Genomic DNA, 12456 nt, shown 5'->3' with positions numbered 1-12456 from the left:
TCCGCATCAACACATAGTTTGCTTCAATAATCCCTGAGCTCAAGTTTTGTTCAGTTCTGTTCTCTTGACTCAACAACGTACCATGTACTTATGAGAGTGAGGGACTCTCCTGCATTGAGTTGATATTAGTAACCATTGAATCATATTCTGGCCCCGACCCAGCTAGCACACACATAATGAAATCATCATCACTAATATTGTTCCCTGCATCTCTAAGTGAATTCAATAAGGTTTTCATTTTGGAGTAATATTCATGAATGGTTGATGAACCTTTTTTAGTGGTTTGAATTTGAGTTCTGAGGTATAATATTCTTGCTCTTGTTCTAGCACTAAATTGGTTAGCTAGAGTTGTCCATACCTGACAGGAGGTAGAACAAACTACTACAGTGCCTAAAACTCCTTCATTTAGTGATGATAGTAGCCAACTTAGTAGGATATGGTCCTGTTTCTTCTAAATATGATATTCAGGATTATGTGTAGTTATGATGGTTCGATTAGGTTCAGGGTTTATAAAAACTTTAGGAGGGCAGACATGACTACCATCAATAAACCCTTCAAGCTCATTTGCTCTAATACTGAAAATCACTTGTGATTTCCAGAGTACGAAGTTGCTTTGAGTTAGGTTGATCGGAGTAGTAAAAACATAAGTGTTGCTAGTGATGTGGTGGGTGGGTGATGCACTCATTTGTGCTGTGTTTCTAACATTAAGACCTGGATTTTGCAGCTCAGTATTTTGTAACGAGTTTTGGTTTTGATTTTGATTCAAGTCATCTAGTTGATCGCGTGAATCAACCTGCGTTGGATTTATATTTGTTTCATTATCACTGTTGCTTACCATAGCTCAAAGTTAGCTCTGATACCAATTTAAATTCTTAAGAATTGCTTTCAGTAATGCAAGCATAGTGTAATAACCAGGCCTATTTTCTTATAGCTAACTTGAATGAATTGAAATACAGAGTCATTCTGGTTTATATAGAGACAAAGAAATAATGACAGCTAGTATAGGGGCATTACATGGAAATAAATAAAAATGATCTGTGAGAATAATGAACTAATCATATTATGCTTCTAGAAGGTTCAGCTTCTCCATGCTCATGTGCTGATATTCTTCAGCATAACAGTTTTGCCAGCTCAATAAATTCGACTCATCTTCCACATCAGCTGGTTGCAAATCAGAGTAGCTTAGGTGGCATGCCAGCTTGGCTTCAAGGTCAACCTTTGACCCTTCACAGTTGCTGCTTTCAACAAACTTGTTGTGAAAATTTTAATATACTCGCAAGCGCACGAATCTAGAGATAGAATAGTGGTAACGAGGTCGATCCCACATGAATTGATATAAATTGAAAAGTCTAATTTAAATCCAAAATTAATATTAATCCTAATCTAGTTGAGAAAATTGAGATTTTAAGGGAAATCAAACTAATTAAACTAAGGAAGCAATTAAAATAAATGAGAATTCAATAAGATAAGAATTAACAAGGTTTCAGAATCCATCACTATTCAACTAGTAATTATCTAAATATTCATTAATCCCCAATTTTAGAGTGACAACTCGAAATCAATCTATGTCATCTCATGGATATAACAATTAAGCCCAAATAAAATTAATCTTGTGTATGTTCTTTTTCTGCTTAATAATATGATATCTAAGTGTCCCATGTAAACATATTGAATAACAAAGAGTCAAAGTTTTTCCTAAGTACTCTGTGTAAATAATTTAATGAAAGACATAGAATCAAAGATAATCATGTATAAACTTTATAAATCCAAGCATAAATTTAATCGAATATTAATCCTAACAATCAATAATGCATGACAGAATTGATGAAAAGATTTTAATAACATCCAATTAATCATGTGAAATAAAAACCATAATCATTAAAGAACATATATAGGGAATTAAATAAATAAAAAGATAACTATTTCATTAAATATGGTTTCATCCTTAACCTCAGTATAAGAAAATTAAATAAACATACTTAAATTGGGAGCAACAAATAAAATAAATTCAGCCATAGAAGCCGAACTGCTGCAGATTTTCTTTTCTTTGTCTCGCGTTTCCCTCCTCTGGCGGCTCCTCTCTCTTGCAAAAGCCAAAGTTCGGCTTTTATATTGTAACTCCCCACAAAATCCTCAAATCAAAAGGTTTTAAAACAAGCCAAGCACAACTGACTTTGAGCCCATGCATGTGAAGCCCACTTGGAATTTTCATTCCTTTTTTAATGCCATGCAATTGCTTTCCCACGTGCTGGCCACTTTAGCTTTAAATTTCTTCTTTGTTTGCACTAGCATGGAGAATTCAATTTATTGGCTTCGGCTTCTTCGGATTGAATTTCATACACATCTACTTAATTGCTTTCACAAATTGACTTGATTTTCAATGTTGTCCAATTGTTATTCTTTATATACTTTTCATCCATAATCTCCAATTAATTCCCTATTCAATAAAACAATTCAATTAATTAAAAATAACAAATAAAATTAGCTTAGCAATTATATAATAAAGAGTAAAATATGTATATAAATTATGCTCATCATAGGTTGTAGATGTAGTTCAAGCGGTAAAGTGACCGATCAATGAGGGGAAGTCAAGTACCTAATCAAGGTTGGTATTTTCTGATTGTTCAATACATATTGCCTGTGAAGAACCTTTATGTTGATCTTTTTATGTGTTTGAAAGATGCGATATGTATCTTTTCTTGAAGTTCCTTTTTCCAATATTTTAACTACTGATTCCTTCTTTTTTAATTTTTTCAATGCTACTTAGCTGAAAAAGTTATAATACTGTGATCGCTTTCTGCACAATCCAGGGTATCAATATTTGAAAGCTCATGGAAAAAAGGCTAGAGCTAGCTACTTGCTAAATGGGCATGCTCGTAACACTGGTCGTGCTGCTCAGGGAATGCATCTAAGAGTTGGGCTCGCAAAGATTGCCTGTCTTGACTGTTGTGCGCGGAATGCGGAATCAAGTGCACCAAATAATTACTGAAAAATAAATGATACAAGAATTTACGTGGTTCGGTAATTAAACCTACATCCACGGAGGCAAGAAAGAATAATTGTTTATTTAACAATTAATAGAATACAATATTTGAGTAACGAATCTCACTTCCCAGAAACCCAAATATACCAAGTATTCTCACACTCTGCAGGAAAAATAAATTCTCCAGACACACTTCTCTCAAAAGCTTAGAAACTTATAAACTTAACAATTTTGGGATGGTTTTGAAATGAAGAAATGCTCTATATTTATAGGCTTGAAGCTAGTACTATTCCACCTAACCCAAGTACTATTTCACCTAACCTATGCAAATATGTCAATGATGTCCATTTGGCAAATTTGACAAATTTGCCAACTTTTCATTTTTTTCTTCAAATGTTTGGTAGTTCTTTGAAAAATTGCCACATGTATGACTTTTCAACAATTCTCCACCTCGGCGAAAATTTGTCCAAATCTGAGCTGACTACTAACGGATCATCATCCCCAAAGTGGCTGCATCTCTGTGACTGTCTACGTACCCAAAATTTGGGATCAAGCTAACCGTAGTTCAAAATTCCCAAAGGACATAGCTTAACACAATCGAATGGTTTGAATTAGTTTCAAGCAATGTTGAAACTTTACTCCAGAAACTATCTTCGTCAACATATTTGATGGATTATCTTTAGTATCGATCTTCTTCAACAACATATCACCACCCTCGATAATTTTTCTCACATAATGATATTTCACATCTATGTGCTTCATCCGAGCGTGATATGTTTGATTCTTCGCGAGAATATCGCACTTTGGTTATCACAAAAGACCGCAATGTTCTCCTGGATTACTCCCAAGTCACCTAACAAGCCTTTCAACTAGATAGCTTCTTTCACAGCTTCAGTTGCTGCCATATACTCTGCTTCCGTAGTGGACAGAGCAATTGTCGATTGTAGAATCGACCTCCAGTTAACCGGACCTCCACCCAATGTGAATACGTAGCCCGTCTTCGCTTGTCAAGGTCTCCAGCAAAATCAGAATCACAATACCCAACACATTGTTGACCACAATCCTTCTTGAACAATAACCCTGTCCCATACAGATATCGGAGAATCCACTTTACCGCAAGCCATTGATTTTTACCCGGATTGTACATGTATCTACTAACCATGCTCACTGCTTGAGATATATCGGGCCTTGTGCATACCATAGCATATATAAGACTACCCACAGCACTAGCATATGGAACACGAGCCATGTAATCGCGCTCCTCTTGAGATCTAGGACATGAAGAAGAGCTTAATTTGAAATGAAGAGCTAGAGGTGTACATACCGGTTTAGTTTTGTCATTCATACCGAATCTTTCTAGCACTTTCTTCAAATAAGACTTTTGAGTCAACCATACGCTCCCATTCTTCTTGTCTCTACGAATCTCCATCCCAAGTATTCTCTGTTCATCACCCAAGTCTTTCATCTCGAACTCAGAAGCCAACTGCTTTTTTAATCTTTCGATCTCATCTCTATTCTTCGAAGCTATAAGCATATTATCGACATAGAGTAACAAATAGATGAAAGCTTCATCTGGTAGTCTTCTAAAGTAAACACAATGATCGTGTTCACTTCTGGTGAATTTCTGCCATTGTATAAATTGATCAAATCTTTTATACCACTGCCTTGGCAATTGCTTCAGTTCGTACAAAGATTTAATCAACCTACACACATGATTCTCCTTTCCAGCAACTCTGATACCACAAGGCTGAATCATATAGATTTCCTCCTCCAAATCTCCATGTAAGAACGCCGTTTTAACATCCTACTGAGCCAACTCTAACTCATATTCTGCAACTAAGGCAAGTAGGATACGAATGAAAGTATGTTTTACAACTGGAGAGCAAACTTCATTGTAGTCAATACCTTCCTTTTGAGCAAAACCTTTTGCCACGAGCCTTGCCTTGTATCGAAGAATTGTTTGATTCGGAGATCCTTGTTTTTTGGTGTAGACCCATTTATTGCCAATAGCCCTTTTCTCCTTTGGTAATTTTACAAGTTCCCAAGTCTGGTTTTGATGGAGAGATTTCATCTCTTCTTCCATGGCTAACTTCCACTGATCACTTTCACTACTGCGTAATGCTTCACTGAAAGTGTCGGGGATGTCATCATCAATAACTGGAAGTACATAGCCTACTACCATATCTTTAGTAAGCCATTCGGGTTTCTTTATCTCTCTTCTTGGCCTCTTTGTTGTTATAAAATCATCATTATTTACATCATCAATTGTTTCTTCATCTTGTGGGACATCAGAAAAAACAACATCTTCTTCAACTCTAGGTGTCACCTCCATAGTTGAACTTTTCTTTGATGTAGAACTAACTAGTACATATGGAGTTGCATCAAACTCCACCCGCTGCAATACCTCTTTGGTCTTGTTCTCCACCTGCTGAGAACTTGAAGCTTTCATCATTGAAGTTTCATTAAATGTGACATCTCTGCTACACACAAACTTTTTGTCTTCGAGATCCCAAAGCTTGAAGCCCTTTACTCCACCTTTGAATCCCACAAAGATAGCTTTTCTAGCACGAGGATCCAGTTTACCATCTTTGACATGATAATAAGCTGGACACCCGAATACACGAAGGGAATCATAGTCTTGTGCATACTTTCCAGACCACATTTCCATAGGAGTTTTACCTCCAATTGCAGCAGAAGGCAATCGGTTTACTAAGTGACTTGCGTAGCTCACAGTTTCAGCCCAAAACTTTTTATCTAAACTAGCATTAAATAACATACACCGTACATTCTCCAGTAAAGTACAATTCATACGCTCAGCCACACCGTTCTGTTGCGGAGTATGTCTCACCGTGAAATGTCTTTTAATACCCTCGTTCTAGCATACTTGCAAGAATGAATCATAAGTATATTCACCCCCATTATCAAATCGTAATACTTTGATCTTTCTACCAGTTTGAGTCTCAACCAATTTCTTCCATTTCACGAAAATCTCTAGAACCTCATCCTTTGCTCGTATGGTGTACACCCACACACGTATAGAGAAATCATCAATAAATGTAACAAAATAATGGCTTCCACCAATTGATGCAGTCTTGGTTGGTCCCCATACATCACTATGAACATATTCAAGGATCTCACGAGTATCGTGATTAACTGTACCAAACTTGACCCTTGTTTTCTTGCCTACTACACAATGCTCACAGAAATTTAATTTACAGGTTTTGGTACCTTTTAAGAGTCCATGCGTCATCAGAGTTTGCAAAGACTTCTCTCCAGCATGTCCCAGTTGTACATGCCATAGCTTGGTGGTGTCACTGTGCGCCTCAACAACATTTGCTTCATCAGTTGTACCTCCCTTCAAATAGTACAAATTGTGACGCCGAACCCCTTGCAGAATCACCATAGCCCCATGTGTAAACTTCATTGTGCCATCTTCAATAGTAACCTTGTAGCCTTTAGCTTCCAAAGCACCCACAGAAATTAGATTTTTCTTTAAAGCTGGAACAAATCTAACCTCTTTGAGTTCTCTGACCATTCCATCAAATATTTTGAGCTGAACTGTTCCTATCCCCATTGTGCGAAAAGGTTGATCATTCCCCATCACAACTGCACCAGATTCCAGATTATGAAAATCCGTAAACCATTCCTTAATAGGACACAAATGATAGGTTGCTCCAGTATCAAGTATCCACTCGCTCGAACTAGCCACATATGCTGCAGGAGTAATACTTAGTGAATAATCAGAGCCCTCATCTTTCCGTGCCATGTTTGCTGCTGCTGGTTTCTTCTCATCTCTCTTTTGAGCCTTTGGACAATCTTTCCTCCAATGGCCCTTTTCATGACAAAAGGCACACTCATCTCGAGCTATATTTCTACTTCTCGATTTGGATCGAGAATTCTTTCCACCACGCTTCTTCTATTTCTCCATCGCCCAATCTCTGCTCACCAAAGCTTCAGACGATGCTCGTTCAGAATTTTTATCATTATTCCGAATCTCTAAGCTAGTCAATGCTATGCAAACATCTTTAAAGACTATCACACTCTTCCTATATATCAAAGTAGTCACAAAATGGCTATATTCCTCTGGTAGTGAGTGTAACAAAATCATAGCCTTGACTTCATCCTTAATATTTTCGTCAAGATTCTTCAAATGAGTAAGTAACTTTTCAAATCTTGAAACATGATCGTGCATTGTCACCCCAAGCTTCATTCGAAAGTCATATACTTGGCTCATTGCATGAAAGCGATTTTCAGGACTTTTCACCAGGTACTTCTCCTCCAATGTACGCCACAAAGTCACCACACACTCCTCATCTTTCACCAAGTATTTCACCTCATTGGTCAAACAAGATCTGATCTGACCACAAGCTTTTTCGTTCATACGATCCTAAATTTCTTCATCATACAAGTGTCTTTTATTTTTCAGAACAACATCAAGATTGATTTGAATAAGGGCATCCATAACTTCGCACCTCCATATGCCGAAGTTGATTTTCCCATCAAACTTTTCAACATCAATCTTCTGGCCTCTTATAACAGGTGTTGAATAGTGATTTAACAAATCTCGCCTTCCACCTGAAATGTCTCCTGAAATAGTCTCGGTAGATCTCTCCCCAATTCTGGAAGTTTCACCTTCTACCATTTTCTCAACGAACTATTTCCACTTGAAAAACAGTCTCTATGATGTTAATTTCGCGTGAATAAATGCACCAGGAAAGTTCCCAGGAAACTGGACAGGAACTCGGTCCCAATTAAAAACCAGAATCCTTAGACTCTTATCGCCTTTTTTGATAGAACTTTCCTAGACATGCAAAAATACACACTACTTACAATAGACTGTCTCCCAAGTACAAATGGCCGTCTCCACCGTATTCGTGAACAGTACCGTATGTGAACAGTACCGTATACGTGAACAGTACCGTATACGTGAACAGTACCGTATCCCCCCAAGTACGAACCGTCGGCTTTGATACCACTTGTTGTGCACGGAATGCAGAATCAAGCCCACCAAATAATTACTGAAAAATAAATGACACAAGAATTTACGTGGTTCGGTAATTAAACCTACATCCACGGAGGCAAGAAAGAATAATTGTTTATTTAACAATTAATAGAATACAATATTTGAGTAACGAATCTCACTTCCCAGAAATCCAAATATACCCAGTACTCTCACACTCTGCAGGAAAAATAAATTCCCCAGACACACTTCTCTCACTTCTCTCAAAAGCTTAGAAACTTATAAGTTTAACAATTTTGGGATGGTTTTGAAATGAAGAAATGCTCTTTATTTATAGGCTTGAAGCTAGTACTATTCCACCTAACCCAAGTACTATTTCACCTAACCCAAGCACTATTCCACCTAACCCATGCAAATATGTCAATGGCGTCTATTTGGCAAATTTGACAAATTTGCCAACTTTCCATTTTTTCTTCAAATGTTTGGTAGCTCTTTGAAAAATTGCCACATGCATGACTTTTCAACATTGACTTCAATCTCCAGAAGACAAAAACGCAATTGGGTATCCAACTCTCAGTTACCAATCCCAGAGATCTTGAGAAATTCGTCAGAGGTGATCTGACGATGGGTTGTAAATTCACAATATGGTTTTTAACTTGCTGCTCCCTCTACCAAAACATGCTACATCTAATTACATCCAGTTTGATTAATTTTGCCTGTATCATTAGATATTGGGAGCATGCATAGTGAGAGTGTGGTCGTATCCCTCTACCAAAACATGCTACATCTAATTACATCCAGTTTGATTAATTTTGCCTGTATCATTAGATATTGGGAGCATGCATAGTGATAGTGTGGTCGTATCCCTGCGTTTCTGAACCTGGTAATTACAGAACTGAAGATTGTGTTATCTGATTAAACAAAAACAACTATGAACTTATAGCTCGACCACGCAGGACTGAAAAAAAAAAAATTTAAGGTCTCTGTGTCTTTAAACTGCAAATACCTTGAATGATTCAGTTAGTTTTTCCATTTTTTGTGAATACTGTTTCTTGTCTTCGAGCAGCAGTTTGGTTACAGTTACAGTTGTTTTGTTCAGTTTGCAGATCTTTAATGTACACTTAAATTTCTCATTTACACCTGTGCAAGCGAGGGGGTAATTTTATTGAAATTTCTGGTCATACCAAAAGGAAATTCATGTGAAATGTTTACAATTCATTTTGTTAGTCACTTAGTCTGTTCTTCTGTTTTGACTTCATTGAGTCCTCAAATGTTAGTATGTTTTTGTTGCAGAAAGGGCCGGAATTTTTCTGTTTATACTAAATTATGTGAGTTAATTACTTGAGATCCACATGTGGGCTTCCAGTTTTATGTATTGGAACCAACAGGATTTTACTCAGCTAACTCATGAGTGCCAAGGGCATGCTTGATTATTTTGCGTGTTGAAGACAAACGCTCTGACAAATGTATCATTCATTCTTGTGGTTGACACAAGCATTTTCCTCCTTGGAGGAATTGATATTCTGGGGAACATGCTGTTAACAGGTTGTCAATTAGTGAGGTTTCAACATTTGCTGACATGGAAGGGGAAGGAAACATTTGATTCGTCACTTCTTGGCTCTGCCCACGAAGTGGTACAGAGAGCTAGTTTGCAACTGAAGCAGCAACCACAATTCTTCGTATTGATGATATGATCAAGCTCATGAAAGATGAAAGTCAGAATGATGAATGGTAGGATCAGCTTCTCTTAAATTTTAATTTCAGAATTTCCGGGTTCTGGAGAGGAGGGGTTGAGCAGTTTTCGGATGCATTGTCAAGATTTAGAAATTTCTCCACACGCAATTTCTCAGGAAAAAAGTTTAATGTAATTGGCTCGCAGTTTTTATTACACCAGCAAGTTTTTTTTTTTTTTATGATAAATTATTTTATGGTTATTTTACATTTTTACTAACATAAAAAGTTTTACTAAAATATTGCTGGTCAAAAGATTTTCAAAGGAACCAACTAAACAGACTCTAAATATGTCGTAACCAAACAAAGTAAATGATGATACAACAAAATCTTTATTATTATTCTTATCATTATCATGTTATCTAAAGTTATCACAATAACAATGTTGGAAATGGTCAAATTTATTTAAAGCTAATTCCGAAGTTAGAAAAATAACTCATTAATTTCTTTTTATACATAAATTAGCCCTGAGCCCAGATTAAGAAATAGGCAATTAATGTTGAATAAAATCAAGTCATGGCGGTGTCTAAGTTCACATCATGGCTAATGATCTCGGCAATTCTTTCAATGCTGGTTTTAAACAACACAGCGGAAGCATCTGATGCAGAAACGGCGTCGGAAATGGCGACGGTTGGCTCTCCCCGGCCAATGCGCGGTCTAGGTGTCACCTGGTATCATACTCCATCCGATTACAGAAGGGAGAAGGAGACTATGGAAGCGGAGCCCGCATACATCAAAAAAGAAAGATCGAACGATGTGTGAAGATTGAAAGAAGGAAAAAAAAGCTTTGGTACATTTGACCTATGAACAACAAGTTCATAATGATTTTAACACATCGTATACTGCATCGTACACATATAATGATTTTATTAGTTGATTGTATGTATAATAGCAGTATAAAAAGAAAATCCCCCTAACTGATGAAGACACCGTACCCACAAAAATTAATTAGTCTTTTAATATTAATTCTTATTATTGATATAATTGTAAAACATCGTCAGTTTTTAGTGCGAATTATGATTTGTTTATTGGACTTCCCGGAATGTGCTACCGTAGGCTCTGGAAAAGTCGGAATAAGAGACCACTCATCTTGGGGTGGGCCCTCATGTTAATAATTTCTTATGAGAGTATTGGGGAAGAGATTTTACATTTTAGAATATAACCTGAGATGTATAATTTCAAAACTCAACGAATAAATGATTCTGACTGCCCCTGGCTGAGTTAAAACCTTCATTGCAAATTAGAGAAAGATTTAGAGAGGGATCTTTAGTTTTGTATAAGGTTGGAATATAAATAATAAAAACTCGTTTGTGTGGAGGGCATGAAAATTTGGGATGCCTTCCTGTAGTGCGTACGTTGTAACTTGCAAGAAATCAAAGAAGAAGAGACATGCAGGTTTTTTTTTTTGGGTGGGTTGTTTGTGTTTTATTCCAATTTTTCAAAGAAACAAGTTTTTCGAGACTCTAATTATATCTTCGGAAACTGAAACGAAAATATAATTAAACGACATAAAATTAAAGTGGTTCAGCACTAAAATCACTGAAAAATAAGACAATGAGTTTCACTATTATAAAGAATAAGAATTTGATGAATCTCTCTTTATATATCTCTCTCTCTCTCCCCCCCCCCCCCCCCCCCCCCCTCTTCACGAGGAGATCTAGGAATTTAGCCTAGCAACCAGAGCCTTATAAATGCTGTTTTCAGAAATCCAGAGGCTTCCCTCGCTTTTCAATTAGCCTAAAGGCTATTTCTTCTTTATGTTTTTTTTTTTTTTGAAAGAAAGAAAAAACTTTCTACCATTCAACTGAAATTAAGACAGGACAACGTCCGGAAAGTTTTCCAGCCAAATATTGGTTTCACCACATCTTATCGCTCTTTTAGCCAAGCTATGAGCAATAGTATTACAAGCTCGAAGAACATGCTGACATTTAACCACTTGGAAATCTTTCCTGCTGCTGCTGATTATATCAGAAATAGGCCAGCATAATTCAATCCGACTGCTTTTCCTATTATTAATTAGCTCAACCACCTCTAAGCAATCAGATTCAATAATTACTGATGAAAGTCTAGCATTTTGAGCTACGTATAATCCCCATTTGGCTGCCTCAGCTTCTGCAAAAGAGGTGTCCTCATAAAATTTTATACACCTACTAGTTGCTGCTACAATCTTCTGAGATGAGTCTTTGATAACAACCCCAAGACTTGCAATTTGCTGATTTTTGTCAATAACCGCATCCACATTGATTTTATGCCACCCTTTAGAGGGCGGTTCCCATTGATGTGTTTCTCTCGACTCTCTTTGTTTAAATTACTACTGCTCAAGCTCTTTGACTCTTTGATAAGCTTCCATGACTGCAGTAACCTTAGCTATTGATATGGCAGAATCTGGCTTTTTCCTTCATAAATAACTTTGTTCCTTGCATTCCACACCCCCACCACACAAAAGATACCAGCTTAATCTCCTTGGTTGTTAGTTTTTTTTGTCAAGCTTTGCAGCATGCTCAACAAATCCTGTCTGGCTTCATTTTGAACTTCTGCAGCAATATGGGTGTGCCTCCACATTTTCTTGGCAAGTTTGCAGTCCAGCAGAGCATGGGGAATATTTTCCAGCTCCTTCTTACATATTTGACAGATAAGCTCATGCACCACCTTCCTTTTCCATAAGTTTTCCTAGTTGGCATCAAGTTTTTTGCAGCTCTCCATAAGAAAATTTTCACCTTTTTAGGAATCCCCAACTTCCATATTGTTTGCCAACCTTGGGGGTCAGAGTTTGAACAACAAG

The 12456-nt window shown here is 37.0% G+C and overlaps 1 protein-coding gene across 1 annotated transcript; it reads right to left on the bottom strand.

Moving 5' to 3' along the window:
• Positions 1–6899: 6899 nt before the first annotated feature.
• On the bottom strand, positions 6900–7625 carry LOC127901875 (uncharacterized). Its single transcript, XM_052439907.1, has 2 exons — positions 7456–7625; positions 6900–7335 (listed from the first exon to the last, which is right to left on the bottom strand). The coding sequence occupies exons 1-2, from the start codon at positions 7623–7625 to the stop codon at positions 6900–6902; spliced, it is 606 nt and encodes a 201-aa protein (XP_052295867.1).
• Between the last annotated feature and the right edge of the window lie 4831 nt (positions 7626–12456).

This window comes from Citrus sinensis, chromosome 4 (assembly GCF_022201045.2).
Source record: "Citrus sinensis cultivar Valencia sweet orange chromosome 4, DVS_A1.0, whole genome shotgun sequence".
Classification (NCBI taxonomy): domain Eukaryota; kingdom Viridiplantae; phylum Streptophyta; class Magnoliopsida; order Sapindales; family Rutaceae; genus Citrus; species Citrus sinensis.
Note: the sequence above shows the minus strand (reverse complement) of the source record. Positions and strands in the feature narration are given on the sequence as shown.